We start from the raw sequence: 17,500 nt of genomic DNA on the forward strand, positions 1-17,500 counted from the left end.
CAGGATTTTACTATCCTGTTTACTATTACTGTGCTGAGGAAAGACCATCAATATCTCGTTGGCAGGGGTCCAAAAGACCACACCCCCATGATTAGCATTTTTTGGGTAAATCCAGTTCCAGAAATCAGCACTGGACCTACATCCCTTGCCTTTGTCTAGCTGGTTACTGAAGAGCTGCATCCACATAAGTGAATGATAACCAACTCTATCTACGACACCATGGATGGAGCTGTGTAGTTCTGGAGATGACTTCCAGCACTAGAGCCAGGGCCGGTGCAAGGATTTTTGCCAACACAAGCGAAGCTACATTTTGACTCCTTCGGTGTATGAAATAAGGGGCCACAAGGGACGTAACACGTGGCCTACTGTATAGCGTTCTCACATGCGGACCCCTCACAGTCACTAATTATCTGACGACTGACGGGACCTCAAATGCATTACTGGGATTCTCCCCTGCAGGTGATGACTTACTGCGGTACTCAGCTCAGCTGCTTTCTTAATGAACCCAGGACGGTGAGCGCAAACACAACACAGACACAGCTTGCCTCACCTCTAGTCTCTGCTTCAATTTCTTGGTCCCTCACCTCTGATTCAATTTCTTGGCGGCTGCCTGTGTCTACTCACGCCCCCCCCTGTGCAGGTGACTTGTCAGTTGTCCCTAGTGGCAGCCAGAGCGGCGCGCTGAGCCAATGAATGAATATCTATCATTCATCTATCTATGATCATCTATCTCTGCCTAAGTGCCTAGCTAGCTATGTTGCCCTGACTACGAGTCCGGCTGGGCAGCGCGGCACACGCAGGCGCAGGCTGGGTGGGCGGGCGGGTGATATCTGTTGCCCTGAGTCCCTGACTACTCTAGACTAGCCGAGCGCCGCTTGGTCTGCCCTAAGGCGGCCGCTTGGTCTGCCTTATGGTAGCGCCGGCCCTGACTGGAGCAACTCTACAAACAGCTGATCGGTGGAGATGCGGGATGGCAGAGGATAGGCTATAAATATAGTTAACTCTTGGACAACCCCTTTAAAAGGGTCATCCGATATTAGAAGGAAAGTTTTTTCACTATTGCACACAGTCTAAAGTTGTTTCTGCAGCTTCAGTACCATACATAGTCGATAGACTAGAGTGGCACTCTTTCTAGGAGAAAGTAGACCTCCACCTTCTTAAAGGGAATAATAATCCACAGTTTTCAAACCAGCACCTGGATCTAATTTAATTTATTATAGCCACTGAGTGACAGATTAAAAATTATTCATGTAACACCACCTGCTATCTGTCCTTTTTCTAATTTCTGTGTTCACCTCACTGAAGTGGACGCACATGTTCAGTTCCATCCTTCAACTGCCACTAACTGCATAAGAAGGACATGGCACAGACATTTCGTTAGGCGAAATACAATAACAGGCGGAGGAGGAGAACACAGTCCAAAACAAGAGCAACAGGCATGTGGAATGGCAGCGGGCCAGTAAGTTAATCCAAGTTGGAAATTAAATCCAGCTGCACATATATCCAGACAGCAGTGCGTTCAGAACAGACTCAGGACTTCACTATGGCTTTTCTCACCTACTTTTTGACTAGAGCCGATGTGATAATATATTTTGCAGTTTGCATTGTTTTGCTTATCTACTGGTTAAATGGATCAAAGAAGAGCAGAGCAAAGATGCCTCCCGGACCTACCCCTCTGCCCTTCATTGGTAACCTCCACCAGTTGGACCTGAAAACCCCACACCAATCTTTGATGGAGGTAAGATTCCATATTTGCCCGGGGCATCCCCAGTATGATATATATGTGTATAATTAATGATGGAACATTGTAATTTATTATTTTGAAGTTGTTAGTGCCTTGCTTTAACATCAACTCATATAAGGTTTGCTCTTTAATGGTTAAAGATGACCTATCACCAAAAAATGCAATGCAATCTGACAGCACCATGTAATAGATCAGGAGAAGCTAAGCGGATTGATATACAGTGCCTTGAAAAAGTATTCATACCCCTTTAAATTTTCAAAATTTTTTCATGTTACACCCATAAACTTAAATGTATTTTATTAGGCTTGTATGTGATAGACCGACACAAAGTAGAAGGCACTATATGTGTGAAGTGAAAAGAAAATAATAAATGGTTTTCAAAATTTTTAATAAATACAAATCTGGTCAGAGTTGATGGGAAGATGGATGGAGCTAAATACAGGGCAAAACTGGAGGAAAACCTGGTAGAGGCTGCAAAAGACTTGAGACTGGAGCGTAGATTCACCTCCAGCAGGACAACAACCCTAAGCATCCAGCCAGAACGACAAGGGAATAGTTTAGATTAAAGCATATTAATGTGTTATAATGGCCCAGTCACAGTCCAGACCTAAAGTCCATTCAGATCTATGGCAAGACTTGATCATTGCTGTTCACAGACGTTCTCCATGTAATCTGATGGAGCTTGAGCTATTTTGCAAAGAAGAATAGGCAAGAATTTCAGCCTCTAGATGTGCAAACCTGGTAGAGACAGACCCCCAAAAAATTGCAGCTGTAATTACAGCAAAAAGTGATCCTACAAAGTATTGACTCAGGGAGGCTGAATACAAATGCACACCACACTTTCCAGATTTCTATTTACTAAAAATTGTGAAAACCTTGTATCATCTTCTTTTCACTTCTCACTTACCTGCTACTTTGTGTTGGTCGATGGCATTAAATCCCAATAAAATACATTTAAGTTTGTAGGTGTAACGTGAATTTTTTTTGGAAAAGTTCAAGGGGTATGAACACTTTTTCAAAGCACTGTATAGCTTTGTAGCAGAAGATTTAGTAAAACCTGTAATTTATACATTTATACCTTTGCTTTTTCTACCTTCTGTAAATACCTTTCATGTACAGGAGGGAGGAGTTATCAGTGACTGACAGCATTGTGTGTGTAAGTGTGTATACAGAGATAGGTGTCAGTCACTGGTAACCCCTCCCTCCTGAACTGAGATATAAATGTATAAATTACAGGTTTTACTGAGTCTTTTCCCACAAAACTACGTATCAGTCTGCTCAGCTCCTCCTGCTCTATAAAATACTGCCTGTATGATTGCACTGCACTTTTTGGTGACAGGTCCTTGTCGTAAAGCCTCCCTCATCACTTCCGTCACTCACCATTAAACTTCAACTTTTATATACCAGCTCTTTCTAGCCATGGGAATCATTTCTGCATTTCCTAATAGGTAATCTAGAAGAAAGTAGTGCAGTGTGGAATGGGATATATCGTCCAGCCCTTAAGTGGTATGCATGGGTGGCAGAAAGAAACAGTTGGACACAGGCCTACTGTGAACAAGACTCCAGTGGGGCAAGAAGCCTGGTGGCTACAATAGTCTTTCAAGATGCCACAGGCTTAGTGCTTACTGGTAATGGACCAACTTGTCTATGTCTGGTGGTTGTTTACATGTTTTCTATCATTAGGGAGAAAAGGAGTGCTGCATACTGCAAGAGTAGAGATGGGCAAATGGCGGCCCATGTAGCATCTCCAAGGCCCTCATATATTGTCAGAATAGGTGTCTCTTGTCCTTCTAAAAAGGGTAATAGGAAGGAGTCCTGGATGTGGACTGGCACCTAGCAGACATATACACTATCGTGATATGCATAAATATCTCAGATGGTAATAGCATTTTAAGTTTTATCGTGGACCATGGAAGTTAGTTCTATCTGGCAATGTGACCCTCAGTCTAGAAAAGATTGTGCAAATTGGAGAATTATTAACAGTTAACATCTGAAAGGTTGCTAAAGCAAAGAACACAGACGTTGGATAAGAATCCATAATTCATCATCATCATCATCCCTGTTTACACTCGTGACCTGAATTCAACTCTACAAGAATTGATCTGAAGCCAAAACCTCAGGGACTCTCCTGATTCATATTAAACTATCTTCACAAGCGTTAGTGAGTTTCATCAGACTGTTGATTATTTGCTGATTTGAAGATATATTTGCACTGGATCAGAGAACAGGCAGATAAGAACCCTGTGGGGTATGGAGTAGGGATCAATAGTTTATGTGATTATATGAAACTTTGCAATCATTGAACTTTGAACTTCCTCACCTTCCACAAGCTTCAGAACTGTTTTCCCACATCATTTCTCTGATATATTACAATAAATAGGAGACAGGGAGGAGGGGGATGCAGCTGCAGATTCTCCCTTGTCTTTCTCAGTAAACTGTATGTTGTAGAGAGAAAGAACTGGGAGGACTTCTTTTTGACTCACAGTTCTTTGTGCACCTGTATGGGATTGCTGAGCAACAGAAAACTCCAAATTAAAGGGAAACTGTTGCCAGCTTTATGTCGCCCTCTCTGAGAAGTTGACGCTGGACTTACACAGTTCTGTGCATTGTGCAGTGGACGGAGATGGTTACTGCACCACTGCTCCTATTCTCTTCAATGCAACCAGCTCTATCCACTGTACAAGGATCAGAACCGTAGAGATCCAGGGCCAGAGCTAATCAGCTGGGTGTTTGAACGATAAGCTAACTATAGTAAAATCCTAAAATAACCCTCTAAGCCAGATTCTGTAGGCTATAGAAATGGATGTGAATCTATAGTCAGACTATGTAGCAGTTTTGCGTATGTGCTGTATGGTGGTGTGAGTGCATCCTTATTGGCTTTGTTTTAGAGTCACTGGATTTGAGAATACAATTTCTCCCTAGTAGAAAACGATTGATATCAGTTACCATTTCACTGCCAATGATGATATTTTGCAGATGTCTGAGAAGTACGGGGACGTTTTTACTCTGCATTTTGGACCCAAGAGAGTAGTGGTCATTGCCGGATACAAGGCTGTGAAAGAAGCTCTTGTCACCCAAGGTGATGATTTTGTAGACAGATCAAGCTCTCCAATCTTCGACTTAACATCAAAGAACCATGGTAAGTATATTGGGCTTTCTATGAATCCTACAATTTCTCTGAACAAGCTTGCTAGTTGGGTAAAGTATTTTACAGTCCAGTCGTCCACCTATAGAGACTGTAGGGACTATTGCTGCTTTGGCTAATTGAAGAGTCACACACGTCAATGCCAAATCAATACATTGCCCTACATGGAAACATCCCCCAGATCTCATGTTCAGTAGGTTACATGTTGTAATCCTTGGTGCACACTAGCTTCAAAGAAAGCCAACCTAAACTGAAAATGTTGGCCACTCCAAACATCTGAACCAATTTTCATGTATTTATTTTACTCACTTATCTAGTGCTGACATATTCCACAGTGCTTTACAGATATTATCACTCACAACTCACAATCTAGATTCCCTATTAGTATGTCTTTAGAGTGTGGGAGAAAACCGGAGAACCTGGAGAAAACCGCAACAAACATGGGGAGAACATACAAACTTCATGCAGGTGGTCTTGTGTTATGTAATACATGCAGATAGAAACTAGTAGTGGCCATTGTGATCTTTCTTTCTTTCTTTCTTTCTTTCTTTCTTTCTTTCTTTCTTTCTTTCTTTCTTTCTTTCTTTCTATCTTCCTTATTTTCCTTTCCTTTCCTTTCCTTTCTTTCTTTCTTTCTTTCCTTCTTTCTCTCTTTCTTCACCATCATCTATGTCATGAACATTATCAACTTAATTTTACTACCTTCCCTCCCTTCCTCTGTTCTATCTTCTTCTTCCTCTTCTTTGTTATGCTCAGCGGAGTCAAACCTGCTGTCCCACGAGACCAATTTCCTTAGAGCGCGATGTCTAAGTGAACCCCTCGTTCTTCACAATACCTCTGATGGTAAGGATAGACTTTCCCAAGGGGTGTACCAATTGCTTACTCTGAGGGGGATTGGGACACAAGGGAACTGGGACTGATTTCCAGGTGGTACGGTGCACCCAGAGGCCCCTGGGAGGACAGAGGCTCATCAGACGGAAGCATAGTCAGGATACGAAGGCTGAAGTCAAGGCTGTGAACATAGTCCTATGTCACAGGCAGGAAGCAAATAGGCAAAGTCAGTTTAAACAAGAAGCAGGGACCAGTACACAGAAAAGCAGAATCACACTAAACACCTTCACACAATAGGGCTACACAAGCTAGTGACCAAGTTGCTAAGGCATCTTCCTGTAGAAGGAGGTTCCTTTAAATACAGCAGACCAGCCATAGTCTGGAGAAGATGGGGGGGGGTGCGTTCGGCCTCACATAAGGAAGAGAGACACACCCGCCGATACCCTATATGCACACAAAGAACTCTGAGCCAAAGCGCAAGCTACGCTCAGGGCCAGGAGGAGAATGCCTTCGGCAGGAGCGCAGACCACAGCTAAGAAGCCTAATGGCCATGCCTATCAACATGGCGAACAGCAGCGGGGAGGATTGAGGAAGCCTGGCGCCCGTGCCTAAGTGCGGGGACAGAATCGCAGGCACAGGGTACCAGGTTCACATTCTTCTTTTGCCTCTTCTTTTTTTTCTTCTTCTTCTCCTTCCTCTTCTGCGATTGTCATCATCGTTAATTTCATTCTACTTCCACTCAGAGTGGACACACATTTTCAGTATGAAAGATGTACAGTATATGCTTACAAGCTAAAGCAAAATATTTTTTGATGGAAGGGAGGGTAAGGTAAGATACTTTTTGGTGAAGGTTCAGTTGGGTGGGTAAGCCATATGGTATTAACCCCTTAAGGACCAGCGCCATACATGTACTGGGCAGTTGGCAGGGAGTTGTGGACCAGTGCCATACATGTAAGGCACACTGAATGGGCAGGCATAGGAATTGCGCTCGCGCAATCAGTAGCAGGGGTCCAGCTGTTACTGGCAGCTGGGCCCCCGCTGTGTGCGCTGGCATTGGTGAAAACTCTGGTGCCCGTAGATTAACTCTTTAGATGACACAGCCAATGCGGAACGCCGCATGTATAGGATTTGTAGAGTATGTGTGTTCCCTCTCGTACCCATCAGGTTGCAATGGCGGTATCCTGATGGTTGTCGCTGTCCCTGGAAGTCTTAAAAAGCTACAGAAGCCTATAAGGCCCAGCCACCGAACTGGATCTCATAGGCACACTGTCAGTGTAATCAGGCCCCAAAAGTTAAAGTCCCATAGTTGGTCAAAAACAAAACATATTAAGAAAAATATTAGCCCCTTCCTGATTTTCCTGGAGCCATAACTTTTTATTTTTGTCATTTACATAGCCGTGTGAGGGCTTGTTTTTTGTGGGACATGTTGGGACATGTTGTATGCCTGCCCATTCAGCGTGCCTTACATATATGGCACTGGTCCACAACTCCCTTGACAACTGCCCAGTACATGTATGGTGCTGGTCCTTAAGGGGTTAATACCCTATGCCTTACACACCTAACTGAACCTTCACAAAAAAGTATCTTACCTTACCCTCCCCTTCTAAAATTCCAAATGGGGTGGGATTGGAAAAAAAATCCCACAATTCTGCCACAGTTTTGTGGGTTTTGTTTTTACTGTGTTATTTTCAAATGGTCACTAGGACCAATAGTTGTCTCTTGGTTGACACGTGTGATAGTTGAAACTAAAATGTAACATTTATTATTTATTGTAGATAAAACATTACACTGAACTGACATTTAAAATTATCAGCTATGCCTGCATGTAAATCGTGAATTTTATTATCAGTTATGGAGCCCTGGGATAGATATGGAGGTGCTACTGGTCGCTCTGCTCCCTTATTCTGCTAGGCTGCTTAATATTTAGCAGCCAAACCAGCTAGATTCTATTGCCAGCTCTGTTAATGCACAGTGCTGGGTCTCACGCGATGACTGATGTGCACTCAACTCCACATATGCTGCCTATCTGGCTACCACTGTCTTAACAGTTATCAGTGTTGAAACGCAGGCATACTCTGTCTAAAATCACATGCTCTACAGGACACTGCCCTCAGACAAATTAACTTGGCGTCTTCAGGGATATCGGCACTATGTGGTAGAACTGACTTATGCTCTTAATCCTTTGGGTCAGTTATCGAGCAAAGCTTTGAAAAATTTGATTTGGCAGCTTCGCCAAAGTTCGCCAAGTAATTTGAATCGTTCCGAATTAATTTGTCACAAATGGCTATAAATCTGGCATACCCAGCCCAATCTGTCTAATCATACTTTTCCCATTTGGTGGCCCAATCTCGGTGTGAATGCTTGGAAGGTAAACTGCAGGGAGAGTGCAGGGAAAGTGTAACGCTGTGTACATCAGTGTGCAGTGCACCAAGATTCAGAGCTAATCCCTTCTGTTAGCTGTAGATTTAATGTGTTTCAATATTACAGGTCAATGTTACCATCAGGTCTAATTTATCGCCGTGGACTTAACTGTGCAGTGCACCAAGATTCAAGTAGTTATCAGCAGTGGCAGTAACAGTGTGCACCAAGATTCATAGCTAACCCCTTCTGTTAAACAAAAATAAAAGCATATAGCACCCTTCAGTTAAACAAAAAAAAGTGTGTGTGCCCCTGCAGGAGCTGCGTCCAAATAGCTCCTTAGTGGAACAAATAAAGAAAGGGAGGAAGCACCAATAAAGTAGTGGTGAAAAAAAAAGTTCTTTTAATCCATTTTATAGGAGTCCAAACACAAGCTTTTTAATCCCTTCTGTTAGCTGTCAAATTACTGTAAATCAGTATTACAGGTCAATGTAATTAGAACAGGGCGATTTCCCCGCTCTCCACTGGGTGAAAGTGTTCCTGCCCCGGAAGCACTTGCTTTTAGCCCTCTCAGACACAGTGGTCACAGTTAACCATGGCATCTGAGGGGTTGAATGTCCGCAGTTGGCATTTCTACCGATCGCAGACATTAGCCGCTGTTGTCTGCTGTATGAAAAAGAGTGGAGCCGAAGTGCTGGTCCGGGAGCCACACAGACTGAACCCAGCAGTGTGGACCAGGTGAATATCATCACCACTGTAGGTCAACCATGTCTGGAGGTCTGGTTAAGTCTCATATAACCCCTTTATCTTACATTTGATTTCTTGTTAATGTCATTTTAAGTCTACTTTATTCCACACATTTAAACAAAAAGTTAAAACATTCCTTCCTAAAATTGTATCATTTTATCTTAATATTCTAGCTATGCTCCTACAAGGCTACTTTCTGCCCAGTATGACTAATTGATCATCTCACGTATTTCCATGTTCACTGTATTTCAGGTTTAGTATTTTCCCATGGAGAAGAATGGAAATCTATGAGGAGGTTCACACTATCAACACTTCGAGACTTTGGAATGGGGAAAAAATCTCTAGAAGGCAAAATTCAAGATGAAATAATTGCCCTCATAGAAAGTTTTAAATGTTACAATGGTAAAAATTATCCTACATTTACCAAGAACTCTATAGCTGACATCTGTATTTCTATTTCTTGGGTAGTCTTTTCCATTGACTACACTTTTCAAATTCAAAGTTATCAAGTGAGTTTTGCTAGGGTTGTAGGACTGCACTAACGCACACATATCCCCCCACACATTTGCTGCAGATTATCTATGGAGGTTCTAGAAGTGCTCTTCTGTCTCCAGCTTGATTAAGTAGTCTTCTCTGACTCAATTGTGCCTAGAAATGACCTGTTGTAATATATAATTTTTTTTATCTTTTTGTTAAATTTTTATCATTTCTATTTTTTTTTTCTTCTAGGCAAACCATTCAATCCACACTTGATAGTAAACAGCGCTGTATCCAATGTCATCTGCTCCATTATCTTTGGGGACAGGTTTGAGTATGATGACCCAACATTTCAAAAATTAATCAAAATGATAGGTGAATATGCCAAAATGACGGGTGAACCCAAAGCACTGGTGAGAAAACTTCCAAATGTTATGTATCCAGTTCCAATCTCTTAGTGAGTTATATTAGTATAGGGTCTTCAGGGGGTCATTTATTAAGGCCGTGGTTTAGATTCCTGTCTTAATCTCCCTGCGCTTGCAGCAGATGCACCAAATTTTTTGTCGATTTGCAGGCCTATATATAACTTTGGCACTTGGTGCCACCGACTGTGCAGCATGATTTAAACTACACCAGGTCCCTTGCTGGCGTAGTTTAGGACCATTTTCCCTGCCATAAATTGGCATGGAAAATAATGAATGAGACGGGTCGGCTGACCCGCCCTCTTCCACGCCATGTCTCCTTTTTCCACCACCTCGGAAAACTGGCATGAGTGGGAAAAGTCGCAGACTTTGCCACAAAACCCCTTTGCGACAACATTTTACAAAAAAAAAAAGCCAAAACAATAATAAATTACCGTGGTAGGTTGTGGTGGCTCACTAGCAAGTAGTTAAGGTATGGTGCTGCAAGCTCATATAGAGGGAATCACCCCACCCTCTCTTAAAGGCAAATGTAGTAATAGGAATATGAGCGAGCACTCATACACTTGGCAACCAGATTGACATATGCAGAAAATATTTATTAAATCCCCATAAAATACAAGTAATAAAATTTATAAGAACAATGTAGCAATAATATACAACATTACAGTCACATATATTGTGGTAGATATGATCGACACTATATTCATATGACTCAATAGTGTCGATAAATTCAATAATATATATCTCACCAAAAAACTTCAAGTATATGCTGTTATTTGGAAAGAGGGGGTATTATCTTCTAGCGCTCTATCCCAATTTGGGAAACTGAATGTCACTGAAAATGTTGTAGGTGTATTCACTGGGAGCGCAATATGTTCATAAAGTGTCCACAGGAATCCTGATAATGTGAAAAGTCTCTTATAGCATATTCTTTTAGGCTCGATATGAGCTTTGGATTGAAGAAAACTTTAAATCGATGTTTGGCTTACCGTCTAGCGTCTGCTGTCTCCCTATTGCTTCAATGGAGCTTTAAATATTTGCCGGCTTATTCAGTCGCTCCATACAGCAAGCTGGTTTAAATTTCGCAGGAGTTCCAAAGATCGCAGGAGTTGTCACTCTGTTCCGCAATTTCCTTCGGTGCAGCTTTCGACTATAAGAATAGTTAATCCTTTACTGTAGAGATTTTCTTCTGTATGGCCATACAGTATTATCGAGGCTTTTCAATGCAGGTACATCACTTGCTTCACCAATGTTCCTGCATTGAAAAGCCTCCGATAATACTGTATGGCCATACAGAAGGAAATCTCTACAGTAAAGGATTAACTATTCCTATCGTCGAAAGCTGCACCAAAGGAAATTGCGGAACAGAGTGACAACTCCTGCGATCTTTGGAACTCCCGCGAAATTTAAACCAGCTTGCTGTATGGAGCGACTGAATAAGCCGGCAAATATTTAAATCTCCATTGAAGCAATAGGGAGACAGCAGACGCTAGACGGTAAGCCAAATATCGATTTAAAGTTTTCTTCAATCCAAAGCTCATATCGAGCCTAAAAGGATCTGCTATAAGAGACTTTTCACATTATCAGGATTTTTGCGGACACTTTATGAACATATTGCGCTCCCAGTGAATACACCTACAACATTTTCAGTGACATTCAGTTTCCCAAATTGGGATAGAGCGCTAGAAGATAATACCCCCTCTTCCCAAATAACAGCATATACTTGAAGTTTTTTGGTGAGATATATATTATTGAATTTATCGACACTATTGAGTCATATGAATATAGTGTCGATCATATCTACCACAATATATGTGACTGTAATGTTGTATATTATTGCTACATTGTTCTTATAAATTTTATTACTTGTATTTTATGGGGATTTAATAAATATTTTCTGCATATGTCAATCTGGTTGCCAAGTGTATGAGTGTTCGCTCATATTCCTATTACAATAATAAATTACCGCCTTTATGTGTGGAATAATGGTCTCTGTACTGTAAAGTATCACTTTGTAGTACTTCCTTGTAGGTCATATAACAGCAGTATAGGAAGCTTTGAAATTTACTTTTCCATCTTCAGGGGCCTTTCAAGCAGATCCCCCCATTTGGTCAGATCTGTGGAGGGAAGCATGCTTACCTTCTCCTCGACACTGGATTCCTGCATTCCCCACTGCCACTGCAGAGTTCTGGTCTCCACATGTTTACATCCAATTTGATGGCCGCTGCAGCCAGTCACTGGCCACATTGGTGCCACATGCCCCTTTTCATCATATCAATAGGTCACATAAGCCAATGGAGATGTGTCACTCAGGCCAGTGATTGCTTGCAGCAGCCGTCAAACCACATGTTGATATGTGGGGACCAGAGCTCTGTAATTGCAGTGGGGGAGCAAAGATGCCAGAATCCAGTGTCGGGGAGTAGGTAGCTAATATGCTTTTCTCAACAAGTCCAGCCATGTCAGGGTTCTGCCCGAAAAGCTCTTGAAGATAAAAGACTTTGTTAAAGATGTAGGTTAGGGGAAATGACTACATTATAATAAACAGCTAAGCTACAAAACCGGTCTCCTTTACTTCTAGAAAGGTGCAGTCTTGTCCTTGGGCCAGTTCTTTCCCAATAGCACTAGGACCTGTATACAGTACTACACCCAACAAGCAGTAGAAACCATTCTGCAATAATTTTTCTGATGATGCCGCAGTGCCCCCACGTAACGGCTGGTAGGACTTACAGAATCATTTATAACAGCATCTCTTGTTTGGCAATCTGTTGCAGCACTGGGATAAAAACATATTTCTCCAAACATGCTTATTATCAGTTTGATGCACTTAGGTCAGGCCGCTCCTTTCACCTTGTGATCGTCAGGGCCAGGCTTCTGAATCCAGAGTTTATATTCCTGCTCATTCTGAACTTTCAAGTCAAGGAGACGGTCCTATCAGTGATTCCCAGCCTGCCCACCGTGACTGTATATACAGCGATAGCTGTCAATCACTGATAGGACCGTCTCTTCAAAGCCCAGAATGAGCAGGAATATAAATGTATAAAATACAAGTTTTTTTCCCGTAAAACTGTATATCCAACTCTTCAGTTCCTCCTGCTCTATAGCATGCTGTGTGCAGCTCAGACTCCATGTTCAACGTGACAGGTTCCCTTTAACAGCATCTCCAGACAGTTGTAGCACGTAACCAGAGAATCCACAGGACCCAGAACCAGAACAGTCCATAATACACCCAGCTAAAACCATCCACACTACCACAAACTATAGCCAGATACAGTGCCTCCTCCATGCTCCATCTCTTCTATCCTCCTACAGCAGTATCCTGTGAGTGACCCTCCAGCATCCACCCACATGGGGCATACTTGTTCCATGCATGAGATTGGATCTAGCTATTATCAAACATTATGTATATTTAAAGAGGTTGTCTGGCTAGTAAATGGTAAAAAAGGTAAGAATGCCATAGAAAAGCAAAATAAGTCCTACCTGACCATTCACTCGCTGCCCTGGTTCCAGTGTTTCTGGGTCTCTAGTTACTGGTCCCTCCAAATACACAGGAAATGACCTCTCAGCTAATCTCTGGCCGAGGTGGGTGCGATGATTGGCTGAGCAGTCATTTCCATGTTGAAGGAGACCAGGAAATAAAGACTAGAAAGGATCCTGGAAGGAATAGGAGCGGGGCAGTGGGGGATGACAGAGATATAATTTTTTTGTTATTCTGACTTTTTTAGGGAAAAAAAAAACGGTCTTAGGCCTCTTTCACACGGGCGTCGTGTGTGAGGGCTGGACAAGATGCGGTGCGTTGCTGGAAAATGAGCGAGTGTAAAGCGTTTTAATGCGTTTTGCACGCACCGTGAGAAAAATCTGCATGTTTGGTACCCAGACCCGAACCCGAACTTCTTCACAAAAGTTCGGGTTTGGGATCGGTGTTGAGTAGATTTTATTATTTTCCCTTATAACATGGTTATAAGGGAAAATAATAGCATTCTTAATACAGAATGCTAAGTAAATTAGGGATGGAGGGGTTAAAAAATAAAAAAATAAAATTAAACTCACCTCATCCACTTGTTCACGTAGCCCGGCTCGTCTTCTTCCTACTTCTTTGAGGGCCTGGGAGGAAATTTGGTGACGCCACTGCGCTCATCACATGGTCCATCACCATGGTTTTCAAAGAAGAAGAAAGAAGACGAGCCGGGCTACGTGAACAAGTGGATGAGGTGAGATTAATAATTTATTTAATTTTTATTTTTTAACCCCTCCATCCCTAATTAACTTAGCATTCTGTATTAAGAATGCTATTATTTTTCCTTATAACCATGTTATAATAAAGGGTCCCCATCCCGATCGTCACCTAGCAACCATGCGTGAAAATCGCACCGCTACCGCACTTGCTTGCGGATTCTTGCGATTTTCACGTAGCCTCATTCACTTCTATGGGGCCTGTGTTGCGCGAAAAATGCACAATATAGAGTTTGCTGCGATTTTTACGCAACACACAAGTGATGCGTGAAAATCACCGCTCATGTGCACATCCCCATTGAAGTGAATAGGTCCGGATTCAGTGCGGGTGCAATGCGTTCACCTCGCGCAATTCACCCGCACGGAATTCTCGCCCATGTGAAAGCGGCCTTATTTTCTCTGTTGCTTATCTAGCACCACCAAGCACTGCAGCGCTGTACAAAGGTCTATCAGTCATATAATTTTCCTACCTCTCAACTAGAAACAATTGCATAGATCATAGATCATCCTATCCATATGGTTTTTGGAGTGTGAGAGAAAACCATAGATCCCAGTGGAAAGCCGGAAAATCACTGAGAGAGTGTACAAACCAATGCTAATGTTGCTCTTGACTGAATTTGAACCCAGGACCATAGTGCAAATGCCAACCACTGAGCCACCATGCTGCACTATTATCCATACTTTAATATAAAATCTGACATAGTAGAACTTTAAAAGTCATACTACCTATACAATAATCAAGTTAAAAAAAACGGCCACTACAGAGCCGGAGGCTACCTAAGCCATCGGTGACGTCCGGCTACTACAATCCATCTGTGTGTGTCTTAAGCTATCGCTCCCGATGAAAGGCTTTATCAGCATAAGAAACGCGCCGAGCGTATACATAAGCTAGCAACACGAGTATAGATGTTACAGCAGAACGATTTATGTAGCCAACTAGGCCTCATTATTTTGATCAGGGCACCGGAGCGTACTGCGAGTAGCCTTAGATCTACGAAAGAAGACAGATGAAGGCGCTGACATATGACTAAACTGTAGGTACTGATTGACCGTATGTTGGCAGCTTAGTATACAGCCGCCCTTTAGAATATAGCTCTGAAATATGGGAACTTATCCCATTACATGGGGGCGCAGTGCAGGGCTTTGAGTCTGTATATATGAGTGTGACCGTATTAACTGTGTGTTGATGAGACTATAGCACGTTATCATACTCTTCTATTGGGACATAGGCAGTGGAGTAGTCAAGATATATTTTCAAATTGCGCCCTTATGCCTCTGATGCCCAGTCTGATAAGGATTTTGTGAACTTCCACACATTTTTTTAACTTGATTATTGAATATTGAATTATTTTAGCGATATTTATTCAGGCAGTTAATCAGATTTCACCTCCCTAAATTCGCATATCATTAATCGCTGTATAGTAACCTCATACTACCTATACCCTCGATGTCTGAAGTTGGTAGACTTAGTGCTTGCTCCCACAGACATTAAACATGTCTGCGTTTTTCTTTTCTTCTCTTTTCTTTTTTTCAAGACAATCTAAATTGAAGTTATTTGTTTCTACAGCTGTTCAATTTTTATCCCTTCATTGGAACACTCTTGGGTCTACATAAGAAAATAATACAGAATATCGAAAATCTAATAGACTTAATAAAAAAAAATGTTAAGAAAAAAAGACTAGAGTTCAACGCCAATGACATCACCGGATATATCGATGCATATCTTTTGAAACAGGAACAGGTGAGTGTCTGTAACGGGTGAGATGCCAATATGATCTTGAAGATCTTGAAGAGGAGTGTCACATCACTTATATCTGGGCCATACTTCTGGTCTAGTCAAACATACAAAAAAGCAACAAGAGGTTTAAATTAGCTCCACGTTAGAATTCCAGGAATTGCCATCCAGGACAGAGGGGCACATCTACTTACTTTTCATGACCCTTGGAAATAAATTTTACCCTCTTGATTCCCAGTTATGTAGTCCCTCTAGAGACGGTACTCACTTCGTAATGAACAAACCACAAAGTAAAGTCAACTCGCCACTCCAAATTGTCTACAATGCAAATGAGAATGGCGCACGGAGAAAGTAAATCCAGGATCAACAGCCGTAACGAATGTAGGTTCAAAAAATGATGAAAGATCCTTCAGCCCATTGATAAAACTCCAAAATGTATTGGCACACTGCTTCATGCCTGCCTGAACCAAACCACAGATGGCAGGGCAAGGAGGGAGCAGGGAACTGATGGCTTCCTGCCTCACTATTCTGTTCAGCTTTATGAGTCATAAGGAAACAGATATTGTAGAAATCTGGATACAAAACAACCGTTCTGACAGTGCTGGACAAAGGACGAAATTTAGGACTGTCCCGCTGGATCCAGAATAGTTGGGGACACGGTTTAAGTGTCATCTGTTTGTGGGTCAGCTGCAAATTACAAGATGAATTTAGTTAAAAGGTTTGAAAAGGAGAGCACTCCTCGAAACCTGAGATCCTTTGTATGCCTTAATAATAGAATTTTTTTTTTTTTATGTCATTGTGAATAATAATTTTGGAGGTGAACACTCAAGAAGACTTTTTTTTATTTTTTATTATCTGTTGAACCCACAAAGGTCAGATAAAAGACAACATTAGTGGCTAGTCATTATTCTTATTACCCCTCAGTCAGTTACCTGTGCAAATTTTTTTACGGGTTCTACCATTCACACCAAGTTGCTGTGACGTATTACATACTGATGACATGACGCCTGACCATGATGCTCGAACGTGACCTGAATTGGTGACAAAGCAGAAGATCAATAGATGTCGCATACTATATTGCCTTAATCCTTTGCACTCAGACCAATAGAAACTTAAGATTATGCAAAAAACTTACTGTTTATTAGTGATAAGCGGCATAGGCAATATTCATTTTCACGATATTCTGCAGATTTTTTGCATAATATTCGCAATAAATTAATTCATCTAGTCATTATTTTCGCGATTGCGCTTATTTTTTGTGCAATACATGCAACTTCACATTTTATCAGGTCTGAGTAGATATTACTGATTGGTGCACTAAGTATTGTTGTGACATCCCAGCACTATGTCTGTAGCTGTATGTATGGACAGCAGAGAAACAGTAATTCCTATCACACTACCTAACACCCTGCACTGGAACCTATCAGCTACACTATATCACTATCTAATCTACACTGACTATCTCCCACTAACTATCTCTATTATAAATATGAGCTAACTAACTAATGTAATTGGATAAGGAATAGGATCCAGATGAAAGCACAGAGCACAGCAATGACACTGCTGTCTCTCTCAGAACTGCAAAAAAACTGCAGAAAATGGCTGCTGGGTAGGCTCTTATATAGTTGTTATTGGTTGTTAGGGATGCCGCTAAGCTCTGCCAAAGATATTGCAGCCTTCTCATTGGCCCTCAAGCAAGAAGGGAGGTTACTGATGGGAAAAAAAAAATAGAATGTTCGCGATTAGGAATATATAGCACTATATTCTACATCTTCGCGAGTTCTCGAAGTGCCGATATTCGCGATAACAAT

The 17,500-nt window shown here is 41.8% G+C and overlaps 1 protein-coding gene across 1 annotated transcript in view; it reads left to right on the forward strand.

Annotated features, from left to right (window-relative positions):
* Nucleotides 1–1,404: 1,404 nt before the first annotated feature.
* LOC121008289 (cytochrome P450 2K1-like) overlaps nt 1,405–17,500 on the forward strand; it is a 42,874-nt gene continuing 26,778 nt past the window's right edge. Inside the window, exons 1-5 of the mRNA XM_040440736.1 lie at nt 1,405–1,738; nt 4,721–4,883; nt 9,078–9,227; nt 9,555–9,715; nt 15,522–15,695. Of these exons, the coding sequence (XP_040296670.1) occupies nt 1,544–1,738; nt 4,721–4,883; nt 9,078–9,227; nt 9,555–9,715; nt 15,522–15,695 (843 nt within the window). The 5' untranslated portion in view covers nt 1,405–1,543. The remainder of the gene's footprint in view (nt 1,739–4,720; nt 4,884–9,077; nt 9,228–9,554; nt 9,716–15,521; nt 15,696–17,500) is intronic.

Source organism: Bufo bufo, chromosome 7, assembly GCF_905171765.1.
Source record: "Bufo bufo chromosome 7, aBufBuf1.1, whole genome shotgun sequence".
Taxonomy (NCBI): domain Eukaryota; kingdom Metazoa; phylum Chordata; class Amphibia; order Anura; family Bufonidae; genus Bufo; species Bufo bufo.